Raw genomic sequence first — 22,042 nt, 5'->3', positions numbered from 1 at the left:
TCATTGAACTGGCACCCAATGTTATTAAAAAAAGTATTAATTATGAGTCGAGAATCGTTTTGAACCAAGAATTGATTCTGAATCGAAATGTTACCCCCAAGAATTAAATGGAATCGTGTGGTGCCCAAAGATTCACAGCCCTAAAGAGTGTTTATTATCTTTACACTCATTGTATGATTCGATTACGTTACACTGTATAGTCGTGTCTATTCAAAGCAGGGCAAATGTGCCCAATTTGAGCACAGGTCAGTGCTTATACTCAACAAACATACCAATACTTAGGTGTGAAGTTTTCCTATGTTTAGTGTTTCTTCCTGGAAATGTTGTTACACTTCCTGTTTCAGTTATGTCTTGAAGCAGTTCCTGAGTGCTGTTCTCCACATTTCCCTTTGATCTCTATTCAGGAGGATTTATACGTCACTGTCGCCCTTATTGCGACTAATGTCTCATGGTATGCCTTTTAGTTTTATTTTGTTAACTAAGCCTCCTTATTACCTGCACTACGCTTCCTGTCTCTGCATCCTGGGGTCATGCGAATTACCGCCCTGCAAGTTTCTGACAGTACTTACATAAAGCCACTGCTGCTGCAATAAATACACTACACTATATAACCAACAGCTGGTATGAATATTGCGGCAACAACTCTGAAGACGATCATCTTTGCCCTTTATCAGTTGAATACATAATACAGTCATTATTCTGCATGATGCCCCCCTGTGTTGTTCATGGCGTAAACAGCCAAGCAGCAAATAGCCAACAGCCCATAATGGTGATGATGATTATCGTCTTCAACAATAACAGCAGTCTTGAAGAAAAATTACCATAAAAGAGCTGATGCACGCGGATTGTGGGCCGTGTGCTTTGATTTGCTGTAAAACGCATGGAATCTCAGCAAAATAAATGTGAGAATAAGATAATTTGCTCATCTTGCTTTGTAGATCAAGCTCCACATCAACAGCATTGCTAAAAAGACGACATCAGGAATGTTTTTCAAAGTGATGAAATAGCAGTGTAAATAAAATATGACCAATGGAAATATGCCTCATTTATTGGTTATGGTTAATTTTAGATTTTTCACAGTGCTAAATAGGGATGGGTATTGGTAAAATATGATCGGGTTCCATTTTTAATTCTGTTCTCAGATTCAGTACATTTTCATTTAGAAACATAGGATAGTTTTGTCTAGAAAACAACACAACAGTGGAAGCTCACAGCCTTGATAGGGAGCCACAGGCCAAGGCTTAGGGGGAACCCCCACAAAAACTTTTTTTTTTTAAATAACTATAATCCATCTAATAATCAAACTGATATTTCACTGTAGAAATAAACAAAATGATAGATTATTATTTGAAAAAAATATGAATTTTGTGAAAATTATACAAGAATGTTCAGTAACATGTTGAACTTTTTCCAATAAAAAATAATATACATGATCTGACCTCAAAAGTATGTAAAACTACATAAGCCAATTGAACCGTGGATTGTGCAACTCTGCAACCATCAAATATTAACATTAACCATTATTTTGCAGAAAATAAGCATATCTGCATTTTCAGAAATTGTTTCGATTTCCCATCCCTGATGCTAGACATCATTTCTCAGGGCAATATTTCAAAGCCCTTGTTTTCAAGCAACAATTTATATAAAACCACAAAGGCATACAGTATGTCTGCCACAAACCAGATGTCTATCAGAGACAATAAGAAGTTGTATCTTAAAACATGTATGCCACAAAACGCCAGCAAATATCCGCTTTTGCTTCCCAGTATGGGAAGACACATCCATTTCAATCAAACATTTATCAGCAGTTCCGCAGAACAGACAGCGTCTTGCAATCATCGAGTGACATGTACGAGATTATAGCCTAATTCAAAGTAAATTGAAATACCGCTAATGTTGTATTAGTATGTGTTGATATAACACAATCTGTCATTCTAAGATCGAACAGCAGTCATGAGCAGAGTCATGAAGGCACAGGCAGTATTTTTGATGAGATAATCTCAATATATATGCAATTCTGGCATTTTTAGCATTGCTTGTACATTTTTTTGTACAGCAAGTGATACGGGTTAATGAAATATGCAAAATGATTGCAGGTAATTCTCAAATGAGTAAGATTTGTCAATAAAAAGATCAAACATGCAGAAAAATGTAAAGATACAGACTCCATTTTGATACCTTTCATGCATTCAAAGATCGAAATATTGTAAGGATAATAATGCTAAAACAAATCCAATGTAGATCAATTAAAGGCCTACTGAAACCCACTACTACCGACCACGCAGTCTGATAGTTTATATATCAATGATGAAATCTTAACATTGCAACACATGCCAATACGGCCGGGTTAACTTATAAAGTGCAATTTTAAATTTCCCGGGAAACTTCCGGTTGAAAACGTCTAGGTATGATGACGTTTGCGTGTGACGTCAAGGGTTGAAGCGGAAGTATTCGGACACCAGTGTATCCCAATACAAACAGCTCTGTTTTCATCACAAAATTCCACAGTATTCTGGACATCTGTGTTGGTGAATCTTTTGCAATTTGTTTAATGAACAATGAAGACTGCAAAGAAGAAAGGTGTAGGTGGGATCGGTGTATTAGCGGCTGGCTGCAGCAACACAACCAGGAGGACTTTGACTTGGATAGCAGACGCGCTATCCGACGCTAGCCGCCGACCGCACGGATGATCGGGTAAAGTCCTTCGTCCTTCCATCGATCGCTGGAACGCAGGTGAGCACGGGTGTTGATGAGCAGATGAGGGCTTGCTGGCGTAGGTGGAGCGCTAATGTTTTTATCATAGCTCAGTGAGGTACCGTTGCTAAGTTAGCTTCAATGCCGTTGTTAGCAACAGCATTGTTAAGCTTCGCCAAGCTGGAAAGCATTAACCGTGTATTTACAGGTCCATGGTTTAATAGTATTGTTGATTTTCTGTCTATCCTTCCAGTCAGGGGTTTATTTTTTTTGTTTCTATCTGCATTTAAGCACGATGCTATCACGTTAGCTCCGTAGCTAAAGAGCTTCGCCGATGTATTGTCGTGGAGATAAAAGTCACTGTGAATGTCCATTTCGTGTTCTCGACTCTCATTTTCAAGAGGATATAGTATCCGAGGTGGTTTAAAATACAAATCCGTGATCCACAATAGAAAAAGGAGAAAGTGTAGAATCCAATGAACCCTTGTTCCTAAGTTACGGTCAGAGCGAAACAAGATACGTCCTACGCTGCACTCTAGTCCTTCACTCTCACGTACCTCATCCACAAATCTTTCATCCTGGCTCAAATTAATGGGGTAATCGTCGCTTTCTCGGTCTGAATCGCTCTCGCTGCATTGTAAACAATGGGGAAATGTGAGGAGCCCTTCAGCCTGTGACGTCACGCTACTTCCGGTACAGGCAAGGCTTTTTTTATCAGCAATCAAAAGTTGCGAACTTTATCGTCAATGTTCTCTACTAAATCCTTTCAGCAAAAATATGGCAATATCGCAAAATGATCAAGTATGACACATAGAATGGATCTGCTATACCCGTTTAAATAAAAAAAAATCATTTCAGTAGGCCTTTAACTTGTGTTATATCTAATGATGTCAAACAATAATATTTGTAATGTGATTAATTACAAGGTTTCTGTGCGTTAAATCTAAATTAATCACCATTAAATGTGATTCATTTAAACAATTGTGGTTAATTTTGTACGACCAAAACGGCTCTTGATAACAAAAGGCATGTCATTTTTTTCAAAACAAACAATAATCCACAATAAGGTGTACCTATGGTGATTTTGCTCTCTTATCACTCATAAATGTTTGGAAGAGAGGCGAAACGTCTTTAAAGACAAAGTGAACAGTCCATTTGCGATTGATTAAATGCCCTGAGAATACAATTAGCTGAATGAAGTAGAACATCCATAGACTATTTTGGATACTCGTGTTATACAATGCATCAAATCATAAGGGTCATGATTTGGGTGTGAGCTGCACGCAGTTTTGGATGCCTTTGTAGACTGCGTTTTGCAGTTTGTTTTTAACAGTGGGCCATTAGTGATGTCACAAGTTGACGGACATGCTAATGTTGGCATCCTCGTACTTGCTGTCGACCAGCCTCCTTCGCCAATGCTGAGCAAATAATGTTGCCTGCACTCTCCAGTGTTATTCCTTCTCGTTTCATGCCCTACCACCTGCTTGGATGTCTACAAAATAAATACTTTTGTGTTTATTTGACCACGACATTTTACACAGGACTGCTTCGTCAACATGGACCAGTAGGTAAAAGTTGTATTAACCACTAAACTCAGACGAAAAAAAGGTGCCATTGCGACTTTAGAAGGTAGGATATAGTGTTGTTTCCATCTAATTGGGGCATGCGCACATGCAGTCCAATCCACTTTATTCATATAGTTCATTTAAAAAAACAATAGAAGTTTCACAAAGTGCTCCACAGAAGTTAAGACAAACATACTAGAAGAGTCAGTAATATAAAACATTTACCTATAAAAGAGTAAATACATAAAATTCATCAGAGAAAATAAAACCGACTAAAATCACAATTCTCACGCTGATTTAAAAGCTAAAGAGTAAAAATATGTTTTAAGACGTGATTTAAAAGTCATTAAAGAGGGAGCCGTTCGAATAACAATAGGGATACTGTTCCAAAGTTTTGGAGCCACAGCGGAAAATGCACAATCCCCTCTGGATTTTAAATAGGTTTTTGGGATGACAAGAAGACACTGATCAGCTGACCTCAGAGACCTTGTGGGGGAGTACATTCTTAAAAGGTCTGACATACATTGTGGCGCTAATCCGTTAAGAGATTTAAAAACAAACAACGATATTTAAAATGATTTCTAAAATTAACTGGGAGCCAATGAAGGGATTCTAAAATGGGTGTATTGTGTTCATGTTTTTTAGTGCCAGCTAAAAGGCGAGCAACAGCATTTTGGAGTAATTGCAATCGAGCGATTGAGGCCTGGTTCATTCCAACGTAGAGGGAGTTGCAGTTGTTCAAAAGGGATGAAATAAAAGCATGGATTACCCGCTCAAAGTCGTTAAAAGAGAAAACTCAATTTTTGCTAAAACTCTTAGATGATAAAAACTAGATCATACAACGGAGTTAACCTGCTGCTCCAATTTAAAATATTTGTGGAACTTAAATCCAAGATTTGTGACTGTTGGTTTTAAATAAGGCATCAGGGGGTCCAGGTCACTGGGGGGAGCATTCTGTTTTACTTTTGAGTCAAATAAAATAACTTCCATCTTGTTCTCATTTAAGTTTAGAAAGTTTACCGCCGACCATGCTTTTATGTCCTCGAGACAATTTAAAAGTGATTTTAAACTTGTCACTTTTCTTTTTTAAAGGGACATAGATTTGCGTAACATCCGCATAAAGATGATATGATATACAGTGTTGCCACAGTTACCTTGAAAAAGTAATCTGATTAATGACTACTGATTACTCCTTTAGAAAGTAACTTAGTTACTTTACTGATTAGTTGATTTTAAAAGTAACTAAGTTAGATTACAAGTTACTTTATTAGTTACATTCAGCAATGCATCTACCGACATTATCCCCGCTGCCTCTACATAAAAATGACAAGCGGTTTTGCCAATAATCACTTTATTTAACATCAACAATTGCACTCAACATAAATACTTGTTTTACATGTTAAAAAAATAAAGTATTTCTTTCCTGGACATAAATACTTATTGTATCTATATATATGAAAAAAAACAGTTTTTCTTTACAGCAGTTGACATAAATTCTTTATTTTTTATAAAATAAAATAAAATACAATAAATACTGTCTTTTTTACCTGACTGTTAATACTGCAGTGGCAAAACCTAGAAAAATAAATGTAAGTATTAAATTATGTTTAACTTTTCTTATGAACACTGAACCTGTTGTTCACAACATCAGAGCAGCTAGGCGTGGTTTTACAAAACAGTGTATAACAACACATGTTAGCTCTAATTTTTCTATTGTTATAAACAAGTTATGAGTCAAACAATGGTGTGGGGTGAGTAAACCAGTGGTTGTACCTCATTAACAAAAGCCTCTCAAAACTCGTCAGAAAGTCTATTCCTCATTCAGTGCGGCTTTCAGGTTGCTCTATGTGGGGCCGTTAGGGACATTATTCAGAATTACCTCTTACATACATAACTGAAATGCTCTCACATAAACAACTGAAATCTTTTTCTTTTATACACACTACTGAAACACTCTTATAAACACTACTGAAATGCTCTTACATACACTACTGAAATGCTCTCACATAAACAACTGAAATCTTTTTCTCTCACACACCCTACTGAAACACTCTTATAAACACTACTGAAATGCTCTTACATATACTACTGAAACACTCTTATAAACACTACTGAAATACTCTTACATATACTACTGAAACACTCGTATAAACACTACTGAAACACTCTTATAAACACTACTGAAACACTCTTATAAACACTACTGAAATACTCTTACATACACTACTGAAACACTCTTACATACACTACTGAAACACTCTTATAAACACTACTGAAATACTCTTACATACACTACTGAAACACTCTTATAAACACTACTGAAACACTCTTATAAACACTACTGAAACACTCTTATAAACACTACTGAAACATTCTTACATACACTACTGAAACAATCATATAAACACTACTGAAACACTCTTATAAACACTACTGAAACACTCTTATAAACACTACTGAAACATTCTTACATACACTACTGAAACACTCATATAAACACTACTGAAACACTCTTATAAACACTACTGAAACACTCTTATAAACACTACTGAAACACTCTTATAAACACTACAGAAATACTCTTACATACACTACTGAAACACTCTTACATACACTACTGAAACACTCTTATAAACACTACTGAAATACTCTTACATACACTACTGAAACACTCTTATAAACACTACTGAAATACTCTTACATACACTACTGAAACACTCTTATAAACACTACTGAAACACTCTTATAAACACTACTGAAACACTCTTATAAACACTACTGAAATACTCTTACATACACTACTGAAACACTCTTACATACACTACTGAAACACTCTTATAAACACTACTGAAATACTCTTACATACACTACTGAAACACTCTTATAAACACTACTGAAATACTCTTACATACACTACTGAAACACTCTTATAAACACTACTGAAACACTCTTATAAACACTACTGAAACACTCTTATAAACACTACTGAAACATTCTTACATACACTACTGAAACACTCGTATAAACACTACTGAAACACTCTTATAAACACTACTGAAACACTCTTATAAACACTACTGAAACACTCTTATAAACACTACTGAAATACTCTTACATACACTACTGAAACACTCTTACATACACTACTGAAACACTCTTATAAACACTACTGAAATACTCTTACATACACTACTGAAACACTCTTATAAACACTACTGAAATACTCTTACACACACTACTGAAACACTCTTATAAACACTACTGAAACACTCTTATAAACACTACTGAAACATTCTTACATACACTACTGAAACACTCTTATAAACACTACTGAAACATTCTTACATACACTACTGGAACACTCTTATAAACAATACTGAAATGTTTTTGTCTCACGCACACACACACACCTGGAATTATTTTTCACTAGTATGTATAAACGGATTTCACCTGTGTGTGTGTGTGTGCTTTTTACACGTGTGTGTAAGGGACAACAATTTCAGTAGTATGTGTGCAAAGATTTCAGTTATGTGTATGAGCGCATCTTACCATTGTGTATACGAGCATTTTACCACTATGTGTAAGAGCTTCTTACTAGTGTGTGTGAGCGATGTTGCATTCCGGTTCCGGAATAATCCCCGCCCCTTTTCAGACAAGTTTATTTTTATTTTTTTTAAAGCCAAGTTGTGGAAAAAATGTCTGCCGACAAGTAGTTTAACCGAGGCGGGAGCTCCACTTCATAATTTGAGGGCTTCAGGGGAGAATATAATAACACTTTCAATGCAACAAGGGTCGGACTGCCGCCATGGGTCTCCCCCGCAGGACGCGGCACCTGAGCGGCCACACAGCGGTGCCTTTCTCCTCCCGACAGCCGCAGCCTGGAGCACTCGTTCCATTGCGAGTTTGCACCGCACACATGCAACGTTTCAGTTCATGGACATCGGGGCAAAAGGAGGAAAAGGTCATTAGACATTATTTATTTCTAAATGATTTGTTGAATCACACGAAATGTAAGACAACATGGCATTGTAGTGAGCTACAATGGTAACATGTCGAAATGTGAGTCACGTCGTGTTACGTCAGTAGCTAATCATATACTAATGATCAATCAATCAATCAATCAATCAGCTTTATTGTCCATTCTTACATGTACAAGACACATAAGAACTGAAATTACATTTTCGGCACAATCCCGCTAAGAGCAGACATACGTTACAGGGAGACAAGACGGGACCGCCAACGGATCAGCCTCACTTAGGCGCTCCTTAAAAAGGTGGGAAAAAGGTGACATTGGGGAAGGGGGGTAGTAAAAAAAAATATCAGTCTGAGGCTGGACCCTCAGGAATGGTCCAGACTGAGTCCGAGGAAAAAAACCTCACATAGCATGGCACACATAAACATGGTACATTTAATCACAACAACTCGCAACAGAGTCATCCAACAGGACTTTGGAGGCCGGCAGCTGCTGTTGAGCGCTGCTCAGCCCCCACAACCCCGGAGGAATAAAGCAGTGGTGAAGGCGTTGATTTGGGGAGGGGTGTGTGCGTGCATGTATGCCAAATTAACTTGGGTGAGATGTTGGATTGTCTTTATGGGCCGAGGCCGGCCCCAAGAGTTCAAGAGTTCAAGAGTCCGACCCAGGTGCTTTTGAAAAAAAGGGAAAGGTCAAAAGCGTCCATCTTTGAGGAGTCCTCAGGGGAGTGTTTTCAAACAGCCTGTTCCTCAAGGCCATTCGAGGGAGTCAAATCGTAGATTAAGATGTTGTTTTTTCTTCGAGCAGTCAAAACAATGACATTCCTGCTCTGTATGCTGGCTCTGACAATTCCAATTTATTCTTTCTGTAACATCATCAAGATGGAATCTACCTTGCGATTCAAATCAGCAATCGCTCCAGTCTGTGATCCCACAGCACGACCCAATCCTTCCATTGCGTTGAACAGCCTGTTGGCCCCTTGAGTGGCTGCCATCGTCTTCCGAATTTGACGATACACCAGAGCAATGCCCAGCCCAATCAGCAAATGCCCTGCGATCACAGCTCCAAATAGGTAGATGTCTTCCACGTCCTCGATGGAAAGGACTGAGAGGCACATGATTCTCCAAGTATTCCAGGAATCTCTCACGTACCCCGCAGCAATGGTTCCATCAGGGCAGCCAGGCTCCCCCGAGCCTCTTTTCCTTGTCGAAAAGACTGTGTCAATTGCGTCGAGAGTCCAGTTGATCAAATTCATTTTGATGTTTAGATTTGAGGACAGCTCAAGAAAAGAGGCTTCAAAATAGTTCAGACAAGACAAAAACAAAGAGAGCAAGCAGGGAAGGAGGGAGCGGAGAAAAATGCGACCGCCCTCACCAGAGGCAAGACAGAAAAAAAAAATAAAAAAAATAAAAATAAAATAAAATAAAATAAAAAAAAAATGGATTGCATTTATTTAGCGCTTATCATCGACTAGATAAGGGGTCCCCAAACTACGGCCCGCGGGCCGGTTACGGCCCTCCAAAGTCCAACATCCGGCCCGCTGGGAAAAAAAAAATGTTGTATTATTATTTTCAATCTGTCTTTTCTAATCTAATCCATTTTTTGGTGTTCCCTAGCCGCTCAGGCAAATCATATTGTCTACAAATGCATTTCCCTGTATGACGTATATTGTCTTAGCTGTTTTCATGTGATCTGATTGTTACATTCTTATTTCAGAGTCACCAAACAGCTGCATGACCAATTCAACAAGGACGGAATAAACAACCTCTGGATTCATGGAACTTCTCTGCACACAAATATATTAATTGGAATATTCAATACATTTCTCATAAACATATTAAATATCTTTTTCTTTTTTTTTCTCAAAAAAGGTTCCCTATGCCTTATTATTTATATACTTTTCAATGCTTCTTGTAGTCAGACAATAGATATTGTTTGTCTAAAATTATAGTTTAAGTTAAATACAATAATCATAAGACAAAAAAATTGTGTATCACAAGCGTTTGGGACAAGTTTGGGGAGATTTTGACAAAGTGTGTGTGGTGGTGGGGGCTGGATGACATTACTAGCCAGAACATAAAATAACTTAAAAACATCAACCGTAGAAACATAAATGTTCACAGCACAAATGTATTGCGGTGTTATTCTGATATTTGCAATAATAAAGTGGGCAACTTCATACAGGTCTGTATAACAGGTTCCTTATTTATTTATTTTTTACAAAATGTTTAAACAAAATGTTAATTTGCAGAATACACTGCACAAGTGAAGAAAACATTTGAACAAACCTTATTATTCCCATGTTGTCCACTGAATAAAGTGCAGAATTGAAGTGAAAATGTCTATTCCATAGTTGCCATCATTTTCAAGTAGGTTCACTTGTTGAAAAATGTTCATTGTTGTCTCATTAATGTTTACATCTATGTCTGGAATTACACACCGACAAGTATTGAAAGGATATGAATAATGAGACATAAGGAAACTTTCTGAGCCAAAAAAGGTTGTTTTCAACACACTGTTGAAAATAATATTCACAATGTTTCTATGTGAAATTTATTGAATATTCCAATTAATATATTTGTGTGCAAAGAAGTTCCATGAATCCAGAGGTTGTTTATTCCGTCCTTGTTGAAATGGTCATGCAGCTGTGTGGTGACTCTGAAATAAGAATGTAACAATCAGATCACATGAAAACAGCTAAGACAATATAAGTCATACAGGGAAATGCATTTGTAGACAATATGATTTGCCTGAGCGGCTAGGGAACACCAAAAAATGGATTAGATTAGAAAAGATAGATTGAAAATAATAATACAAAAAAATTGTTTTTCCCAGCGGGCCGGATGTTGGACTTTGGAGGGCCGTAACCGGCCCGCGGGCCGTAGTTTGGGGACCCCTTATCTAGTCGATGATAAGCGCTAAATAAATGCAATCCATTATCATTAGTATATGATTATCTACTGACGTAACACGACGTGACTCACATTTCGACATGTTACCATTGTAGCTCACTACAATGCCATGTTGTCTTACATTTCGTGTGATTCAACAAATCATTTAGAAATAAATAATGTCTAATGACCTTTTCCTCCTTTTGCCCCGATGTCCATGAACTGAAACGTTGCATGTGTGCGGTGCAAACTCGCAATGGAACGAGTGCTCCAGGCTGCGGCTGTCGGGAGGAGAAAGGCACCGCTGTGTGGCCGCTCAGGTGCCGCGTCCTGCGGGGGAGACCCATGGCGGCAGTCCGACCCTTGTTGCATTGAAAGTGTTATTATATTCTCCGCTGAAGCCCTCAAATTATGAAGTGGAGCTCCCGCCTCGGTTAAGCTGCTTGTCGGCAGACATTTTGTCCAAAACTTGGCTTTAGAAAAAATAAAAATAAACTTGTCTGAAAAAGGGCGGGATTATACCGGAACCAGAATGCAACATCGCTCACACACACTAGTAAGATGCTCTTACACATAGTGGTAAAATGCTCGTATACACAATGGTAAGATGCGCTCATACACATAACTGAAATCTTTGCACACATACTACTGAAATTGTTGTCCCTTACACACACGTGTAAAAGGCACACACACACACAGGTGAAATCCGTTTATACATACTAGTGAAAAAATAATTCCAGGTGTGTGTGTGTGCGTGAGACAAAAACATTTCAGTAGTGTTTATAAGAGTGTTCCAGTAGTGTATGTATGAGTGTTCCAGTAGTGTTTATAGGAGTGTTTCAGTAGTGTTTATGAGAGTGTTTCAGTAGTGTATGTAAGAGTGTTTCAGTAGTGTATGTAAGAGTATTTCAGTAGTGTTTATAAGAGTGTTTCAGTAGTGTTTATAAGAGTGTTTCAGTAGTGTATGTAAGAGTGTTTCAGTAGTGTATGTAAGAGTATTTCAGTAGTGTTTATAAGAGTGTTTCAGTAGTGTTTATAAGAGTGTTTCAGTAGTGTATGTAAGAGTATTTCAGTAGTGTTTATAAGAGTGTTTCAGTAGTGTTTATACGAGTGTTTCAGTAGTATATGTAAGAGCATTTCAGTAGTGTTTATAAGAGTGTTTCAGTAGGGTGTGTGAGAGAAACAGATTTCAGTTGTTTATGTGAGAGCATTTCAGTAGTGTATGTAAGAGGTAATTCTGAATAATGTCCCTAACGGCCCCTCATATTGCTCTCCATCTGTGCATACTCCATCTCCAGGTAAGACGAAAAGGATGTTCTGTGAGGCAAGTCCATGTTGATCGTAGCGAGGATCTTGTTTATTATGGCACGAAAGGAGGGCGAGTCAACCGTGCTTAAGGGCAGCATTTCCTTGACGACATACTTCCCAACCAACTTCTTTAACTTGAAATAATGACTGTATTTCCAACTTGAAAACGCGCTTCTCTCTCCGCCCTCCATTGTTGTTTACTTCGGTGGTGTCGCACATGTGTGTCATCCTCATGCTAAAAACGTGACTTGTCGCTTACGTGACGTCACTTTCCAAGACGGCAAGAAGAAATACAATTTCTTTTTACGAGGGAAAATAAAAAATAAAATAAAAATAGTAACGCACAGTGACTTGGATTAAATAAACTTTAATCTGACTACTGGTTTGGAAATAGTAAAGCATTAGATTTGTCGTTACTAAGTAGCGCTCTACCGGCATCAGTGATGATATATTATATATTTTTTTAAATATGTTGAATGGGCAGGATGTACACTTAAAACAGGATTGGTCCTAGGATTGAACTCTGAGGGACACCCCAGGACAAGGGAGCATAAGCCGAAGCCAAATCATCAATTTGGATCTTAAAAGTTCTGTTTGTCAGATATGACATGAACCATTTCAATGGTGTGCCTTTTAAACCCACACATTGTTCTAAGCGACTGATGAGAGTTGTGTGATCCACTGTGTCGAATGCAGCAGGTAGATCTAAAATAATTAAAATGTCAGGATTGCCAGAATCAGTGAATATTAAAAGGTCGTTAAAGACCCTTAAAAGTGCAGATTCGGTGCTGTGAAAGGCTTTAAAACCGGACTGAAAAACATGCAGTAAGTTAAATGCTGGTGTATGGAGCTTTGTTTTTAATGTGTCTCTAGCTGTGTTTCCATTACCCCTAGAAATGCGCAAAACCTAAATATCGCAATAAGAAACTGGTAATGGAAACACCCATATTTCAAAAAAACTCTCAAATATCGCTAAAACATTTTGCGGGGCGCCAACGCAGGACAACTAGGGCAGACGGGTCATCTTGTCTCGCTTCCGATCGGTCTGCCTGGCGGAACAATGCGACCGGGCCGTTTTGCAGTTCCCTTCCCAGCGATAGAGACCGACCCGCAGGCTCGTAGAGACCCACATGCCCGAACAATGTCAAGGGGGCCGTAAGGATGTTGCTTTTGAGCGATTACCCTCTGCCTTTGTCATCTATTGACATCAGGACAAGAGCGGTGGCTGCAATATCTTCCTCAAAGTGGAGTCTCGCGGGATGAGATTTAACGAGAATTATGGCTCATGACGCAAAACAGCCTTTAATGGAAACACCTACAAGTCGCAAATGTACTTTGTCAAATTTTTGGAAATATCGCTTTTATTTTGCGAAAAACTGCAATGGAAACGCAGCTTCGGTATCGACTGAAAATGGGCAAGTACAAAACCCAAAACCAGTTAAGTTGGCACGTTGTGTAAATCGTAAATAAAAACAGAATACAATGATTTGCAAATCCTTTTCAACCTATATTCAATTGAATAGACTGCAAAGACAAAACAGTTAACGTTCGAACTGGTACACTTTGTTATTTTTTGCAAATATTAGCTTATTTGGAATTGGATGCCTGCAACATGTTTCAAAAAAGCTGGTACAAGTTAAGTTAAAGTTAAAGTTTAAGTACCAATGATTGTCACACACAGTAGGTGTGGCAAAATTATTCTCTGCATTTGACCCATCATCCTTGATCACACCCTGGGAGGTGAGGGGAGCAGTGGGCAGCAGCGGTGGTGGCAAAAAAGACTGAGAAAGTTGAGGAATGCTCATCAAACATTGATTTGGAACACCCCACAGGTGAACAGGCTAATTGGGAACAGGTGGGTGCCATGATTGGGTATAAAAGCAGTTTCCATGAAATGCTCAGTCATTTACAAACAAGGATGGGGCGAGGGTCACCACTTTGTGAACAAATGCGTGAGCAAATTGTCAAACAGTTTAATAACAGCATTTCTCAAGGAGCTATTGCAAGGAATTTAGGGATTTCACCATCTACGGTCCGTAATATAATCAAAGGGTTCAGAGAATCTGGAGAAATCACTGCACGTAAGCGGCAAGGCCGAAAACCAACAATGAATGCCCGTGACCTTAGATCCCTCAGGCGGTACTGCATCAAAAAGCGACATCAGTGTGTAAAGAATATCACCACATGGGCTCAGGAAAACTTCAGAAAACCACTGTCAGTAACTACATCTGTAAGTGCAAGTTAAAACTCTGCTATGCAAAGCAAAAACCATGTATTAACAACACCCAGAAACGCCGCCAGCTTCACTGGGCCCGAGCTCATCTAAGATGGACTGATGCAAAGTGGAAAAGTGTTCTTTGGTCTGACAATTCCACATTTCAAATTGTTTTTGGAAACTGCGGACGTCGTGTCCTCCGGACCAAAGAGGAAAATAACCATCCGGATTGTTATAGTCGCAAAGTTCAAAAGCCAGCATCTGTGAAGGCACCATTAATGCAGAAAGGTAAATACAGGTTTTGGAGCAACATATGTTGCCATCCAAGCAACGTCTTTTTCATGGACGCCCCTATTTATTTCAGCAAGACAATGCAAAGCCATCTTCTGCACGTGTTACGACAGCGTGGCTTCTTAGTAAAAGAGTGCGGGTACTAGACTGGCCTGCGTGTAGTCCAGACATGTCTCCCATTGAAAATGTGTGGCGTATTGTGAAAGGTAAAATACGACAACTAAGACAGCGGACTGTTGAACAAAGGCCATGTAACACAGTGGTAAAAATGCCCCTGTGCCATCTTTTTTTGCAATGTGTTGCTGCCATTAAAATCTAAGTTAATGATTATTTGCAAAAAAAAATGTTGCTTCTCAGTTGGAACATGAACTATCTTGTCTTTGCAGTGTATTCAAATGAATATAGGTTGAAAAGGATTTGCACATCATTGTATTCTGTTTTTATTTACGATTTACACAACGTGCCAACTTCACTGGTTTTGGGTTTTGTATTTGCTCTGTGAAAAGGAGACTCCTTCCTCCTGAATTTTTTGTGCATCTAGAAGCCGATGTGCTGTTTATTATTTTATCTTTCATAATGCGTTGTTTGGTTTTGCTGCCTGTTACTACAGGATCAACTGTGACACGGTAACACTACTGCCTGAAATATCTCGCCAGAAATGATTCAGGGATTTTGAGTCATTCTGTGCTTTAGTTCATTGCGTACATTTTTATTCAGATTAATAATTATGATGGATTATTCTGCAATAATTTTTATAGCCCAATGAACAATATATCTCATTAATAATGAATTCATTACATCAATAGTATGTGAAGGCTAATAAAAAATGAGCTGAAAATGCCAAAAATGGCTGCACTTCGGACACCTTTTGTGTAAAAAATATCTTTAAAAGAAAGTGCAACAATGTGAATGATAATTACCTCTCAGGAGATGATGTAATGGCCAAGGTTTGTATGTCTGTAACACCATAACTGAAAAAGTTGTGGGCGGATTTTTATGAAAATTGGACCCCAGGAAGAATAGTCTCCAATGCGGTGTAGACTAAAGGGTAGGCTGACCATATTCTGAAATCCCAAAAAGAGGACACATACATGCGTGCCAAGGCGGGCAGCACGCCAAGGCCGGGACTAGGTGAAAATTTGCCAATGATACTCGAACTTGCTTTATAAATAATATATTTTTTTAAATAAAGCATTTTTTCTCCTCTGTTGACAGTAGTGTTGGCGCTAGGAATTTTCAAAATGGGGTCCCACAGTAAATTTTTGGGGTCCCACTTTTTTGTAAGCGTTTTGAAAACAAATGACAAATGTATGCATTATCCTGTTATATATCTCACATTCCTGTTATATATCTCACATTCTATATTGTGTTTTGGAAAAAGGTTGTCATAAACGTTACTTAATTCATTAAAAAAGATAATACAAAAGAAAACAAATGTGTATACATATGTAAATGTATTCAGTTATAAACATTCATTCACTTTCTTCTTTCCTTCATGGATCTAAACTTTACCGCTGCTGGTAGTTTTTTCTATGTTTTTATTTAATAAGTTGTAGGTGTATTTATTTCAGTATGAAAGTGTAAAAAGGGTTTTGCTTGGGTCATGAAATGATGATAATGGTGTGCCAGGGCATACATACATTTTATATTTAACGCTTAAATCTCTGGAGTCTACATCAACTTTGGATCTATTCCTCATTTCAAAATGTTTTAGTTTTTTTTATGTTGTTTTTTTTGTTTGTTTGTTTTCTGCCCTTTTTTGTCAAACAAAACTATGTTTTTTATGGCAAACACACAAAATATGCAAAATCTTCTACCAAAAATATTTTTCAAAGTGGAATATTTGATGTGAAGTAATCGGAACCTTTGATTGGTCAATAATTCATAATAACATTGATTTTGATTCAATATTATGTTTTGAGCAATGACCGTTTGAAAGAAAAAAAAAACAGCTTTGTTTTATTAGTCAACATTGCAACTTTTTGTAAATTACATTTCACCTTTAAGCTTTTTTATTTCACTTTTGTTATGTTTTTGTTTATTTTAATAGTATTTTTAGAATGTGCCGTGGGCCTTTAAAACATTAGCTGTGGGCCACAAATGGTAAAAATTTTTAAAAAAAAAATTATAATCTGCGTCCTTTCTGATTTTAATGCGTTAAAAAGACACAAAAAGTGCGTTGACGCCAACACTGCTTGACAGTATAACAAAATAAGTCACACTTATATTCTGTAACATTCACAGTTTTGGAAAAAAAAGTGCAGAGGTAGAAATATTCAAAATAACCTCTTGTATATAATGTAAACATAAATAATGCCTCAAAACAAGTTAATTCAATTTAAACAAAAAACAGCAGACGAGTCTCGCCCTGCACAGCTGTTTTGGGCTTTGTAGTGTCGATATGGGCTTGTAGATCGTTGGCTCCTTTATTTGCCACAGATACATACGTTGCTGCTTTGCACACAGTGCATTCTGCTTTCCATGTGTCACGGCCAGGACGAAAACACAAATACTTTTCCTGCAAATCATCCGTGAAGTTGCATTTACGTTTAGGCATTTCTTGTTCTCATGTCTCTCTCTCTCCACTCACTAGCTCTCTCGCTCTGTGTCTCTGCCCCTCCCTCACGAATGTTGCTACGTGCGCGCACCTTCAGTTTTTTTTTAACCCCTTCTTAACTTAACTCTGGACGTACATTGAAAATACACGCAATCCTAATTCAAAATGCCGGACATTTGAGGCATTTAAGAAACCCCGCCCGGACACCCCGGACAGCCCCGCAAAAGAAGACATGTCCGGGGAAAAGAGGACGTATGGTCAGCCTACTAATGGGGAGCCTTAATAAACTAAACTAAACTTTAAGGAAATGTCCAAAATAAAGAAAAATTGCATTAGATTTTACATAACCTTACCTTTACGTTAAGAGCTTCAACTTCTCTGTATGTGTATGCTAGCAGCCTCGCCTCCACCCAAAGCGAGTGGCTGATTTCTTTATTGCATTCCACTACAGAAAACTCAACAAGTTATCTATAGTGGAATGCAAGTTAGATTTTGGCTAAACGTTTTAGATTAGATTTTGATGAAACATTTCAGGAAATCGGATAAGGAACAAGTGATTACAAATCGAATTATCGTCCAGACTCAGGATTTTTTTTAAAGGATTATTTACTATTGGGTGATAGGGCGATAGGGACTCGTGGACGTTTGCTCTCCCCGAGTGGTTTTCTATTATTATTTTCAATTTTCTATTATTATTCTCTATTATTATTTTCAGTCAAAGTTCCATTTTAGCTCCATTCCCCATCTCTACTGTCTTTGTCCGTTTACGTATTTTAGCAGGAAAGTGTTCCCAAACAGGAGACTAATGATGGAAATTATTCTCTTTGGTACTTTCATTAGCCATGACTCCCACTAGCCAACAGTTGGGATGCACTGTATTTGTTTACAGAGTAGACGTGTGAAGTGTACCTCACTTTTAATGTGTGCCGTGTAAGAAGGGTTCCAAATAGGGTTGCCAACTAGCTGAAAAATAAACAAGGGACAACTGGTTGGTAAGACTGGTAAACCCGATAAATAGCCACCTGTTGCTTCCCCGTTGGACAAAAAGGAGCTCCAAACTAATGCCATTTGCTTCTTTTATAAAAAGACAAAATGTGACTGCAGTAAGAGCTTCTTTGGATTTAGAAGACCAGAAGCTAGCCGGATAATAAATAAATATGCCAGACAAGGCAATGAGTTTGATAGATGAGCGATGAGACATGCTGGCAACGGTTGGCTTAGCCTGGCGCAAACAGTTGTCAATGGAATCCATTGACGATTTTTGATTCATACTGTAATACGGGACTAAGTTTGTCCCTTTTCAGCTGAATAAGGGACATGCAGTTCTGTTTCAAAATACGGGGACATTCCAATTTTCAAGGCCTGGTTGGCAACTCTCGTTCTTCACCAAAAATTCTGATGTCCAACCCTAGCAAGTGTTAATGGTGGACATGGCAGTTTTGCGAAAGAGAACAAAACGTGAATAAAATTGGGGACTAACCAGTCTGGTAATGAAGGGAATCCCAAAATGCCAGAAGGGTTGGTTGAGCAGCTCACTGTACACCACGTTCCCAAACGAGGCGATGGTTCCTACTTTGCACAGATCACTTCCTGGCTTAGTTTCTGCAAAACAACACAGTTATTTGTAAACCCTGTGGACAGTATATTAAACAAATATGTGTTATGATTTAAAGGTTCACATTTACAACAATATATCAAAATTGATCTAACGAGCTATGATTTTGATTTCTTTAGTCAACTTAAAAGCACAAAGCTGTGTTAAACTAGATCTGGTGAACATATCAGCATACCTCTTGTTGTTTTCAACCAAACAAACAAAAGGCAAATATCAATTCCTGCTTTTGCCACTGCACTCGAAAAAATGCTGTGTTATTTTTTTCTACACAAATGCTGGGTTGAGCCTATTGGGTCATATTTATGGGTTATTTCTAAGGAGCTGGGTACTGGTTGGGTCAGCTCCGGGACGTTGCCCACCCCCAAAATTCAAGTAACAACCCAGCAAGGAAGTACAATTGGCTTGTCTTATGACTTTTCAAAATCAATCTTTACAGACCAAGTGCATGCAGTGTGGTGAATCTGGTCTACAAAGAAAGATGGCGGGCAGTTAAGAAACTACAATAGAACTATAAGAAACAATGGTGGCTGCATGTGACATACACCACCGTTTTAAATTCAGTTTAGGCCAATCCCATTGGGTGTGACAGCACCCCCCTCTCACCGAGCACTACATTTTTTTTATTTTTGTAGAACTGTCAACTATTTAAAAGTGTGTCGTTTATTGTATATATGTTAGTCTTAATGTATTTTGTACTAGGCCATCATTCATTTAACTGTACTCTGTGGAACTTATTTTAATTGAATTTTTATTTAAACTTCTTTTATTGTAAAGATTCTACCAAAATGCATTTGGTAGAATTTAGACAATGTTGCAGTTAAAATGACCCAGCATTTGGCTTCTAGCTTGGTTAAATAAAAAATTAAGTTTGGTCCAATAGTTACCCAGGTTGGGTAGTTTTCAACCCAGCAGTTTTTAGAGTGTGAGTTTGATAAATACCATATTTTCTGGAATATAAATTGCATTAGTACATAAGCCGCACTCATTAAATTAAAAAAAATATATATTTTTTTTATATTAGCCGCACTGGACTATAAGCCGCAGATATATTTTGGAAATGTTTATTTAAATACCTTAATTGTTTTCAAGTGCTGTCTGTAACACAGCAGTAAAAAGTCATAAAATGTTCTCCTTTTTTAGTGAAGTTGAAGATGTTTTTCAAGATTCTTCGTCCTTGTACTTTGTAAACACCTTTAGTACATTTTAGCACATTGTTTGAGTTATTTGCTTAATCCATTCCATAATCTAGCCATTAGCAAAGAACAAATCCATAGATTAGCTTCACCTTCGTATAAACGTCAAGGTTCAAAGCTTGGGAGAAAAAAAGTAGCAGTTTAAAGTCCGCAAAATATGGTAAACACATGTTGTACATTCTGTACAAACTATTTATTTACCCACATAGATATTTTAAACACCATGTGGTCAAAAGTTTACATACACTTGTAAAGAACATAATGTCTTGCTGTCTTGAGTTTCCAATAATTTCTACAACTCTTATCTTTTTGTGATAAGGTGATTGGAGCACATACTTGTTGGTCACAAAAAAAAATCATGAAGTTTGGTTCTTTTATGAATTTATTTTGGGTCTACTGAAAATGTGACCAGATCTGCTGGGTCAAAAGTATACATACAGCAATGTTAATATTTGGTTACATGTCCCTTGGCAAGTTTCACTGCAATAAGGCGCTTTTGGCAAGCTTTTGGTTGAATTTCTGACCACTCCTCTTGACTAAATTGGTGCAGTTCAGCTAAATTTGTTGGTTTTCTGACATGTTTCTTCAGCATTGTCCACACGTTTAAGTCAGGACTTTGGGAAGGCCATTCTCAAACCTTCATTCTAGCTTGATTTAGCCATTCCTTTGCCACTTTTGGCGTGTGTTTGGGGTCATTGTCCTGTTGGAACACCCAACTGCGCCCAAGACCCAACTTCTGGGCTGATGATTTTAGTTTGTCCTGAAGAATTTGGAGGTAACCCTCCTTTTAAATTGTTCCATTTACTCTCTGTAAAGCACCAGTTCCATTGGCAGCAAAACAGGCCCAGAACTTAATACTACCACCACCATGCTTGACGGTAGGAATTGGTGTTCCTGGGATTAAAGGCCTCACCTTTTCTCCTCCAAACATATTGCTGGGTATTGTGGCCAAACAGCTCAAATTTTGTTTCATCTGACATCACATGGACAAACATAAGATCTTCTAGAGGAAAGTTCTGTGGTCAGATGAAACATAATTTATCTTTAATTATGATTATGATTTCTGGTTATGTTAGGCCAGCAGAGAAGGCCTTGCTGGCCCTGACGACACACCACTGCATTTAGATGTAAGGTAAAGTCATGTCTTTTGCTTTTTAAATAAATCAAAATATACATTTCAAGCAGATACACCCTTTCAGAATGAATTGGTGTTTGTTGTCATTTTTTTTGTAGTCTCCAGGTCCCATAGATTGGGCCTATTCCACATTCCATCGTACAGAACTGTGTAAGGTAAACACACATGCACATACAGACACTATCAAGGGATGGGGGAGAGACGATAAAATTGCAAGAATAGAAGAAAAAAACACATTTGTGTCTGGCATGTTGACTCTATTTGATGGTCTGGGTTTAAGACTCAAGCTATTGCTGCCGTGGCGCTCACACACATTCACATTTAAAACCTCTGTCACGTTTGGAGGGTTTGCCCAGTACACTCCCAGTCCAGACAAATGTATTGCCTCCCCTCCTCCTATATTCAGAATCACTCTCTCTTTCTCTAGCAGTGGCTCACGTCCCAGTATTTAACACTCTCCAAGCCCGCAGGACCATAATCAAAATGCAATCCACTGGACGTGTGTGTGTGTGTGTAAGCATGAGACAGAAATAAAGATGTTTGAATAAAAAAAATGAGGGTTCAGACACCGGCAGTGAATTATGTTAACCATCATGACAACAAGT

General features: G+C 38.0%; 1 protein-coding gene across 9 annotated transcripts in view; it reads right to left on the bottom strand.

Annotated features, from left to right (window-relative positions):
- Positions 1 to 22,042, bottom strand: part of rbfox3a (RNA binding fox-1 homolog 3a) — a 1,185,382-nt gene that overhangs the window by 578,454 nt on the left and 584,886 nt on the right. For all 9 annotated transcript variants that reach the window (XM_062056429.1, XM_062056431.1, XM_062056424.1 and 6 more), the window contains exon 4: positions 18,975 to 19,096. In XM_062056429.1, coding sequence (XP_061912413.1) covers positions 18,975 to 19,096 — 122 coding nt within the window. The remainder of the gene's footprint in view (positions 1 to 18,974; positions 19,097 to 22,042) is intronic.

The sequence above is a fragment of the Entelurus aequoreus genome, linkage group LG08 (assembly GCF_033978785.1).
Source record: "Entelurus aequoreus isolate RoL-2023_Sb linkage group LG08, RoL_Eaeq_v1.1, whole genome shotgun sequence".
NCBI lineage: Eukaryota > Metazoa > Chordata > Actinopteri > Syngnathiformes > Syngnathidae > Entelurus > Entelurus aequoreus.
Note: the sequence above shows the minus strand (reverse complement) of the source record. Positions and strands in the feature narration are given on the sequence as shown.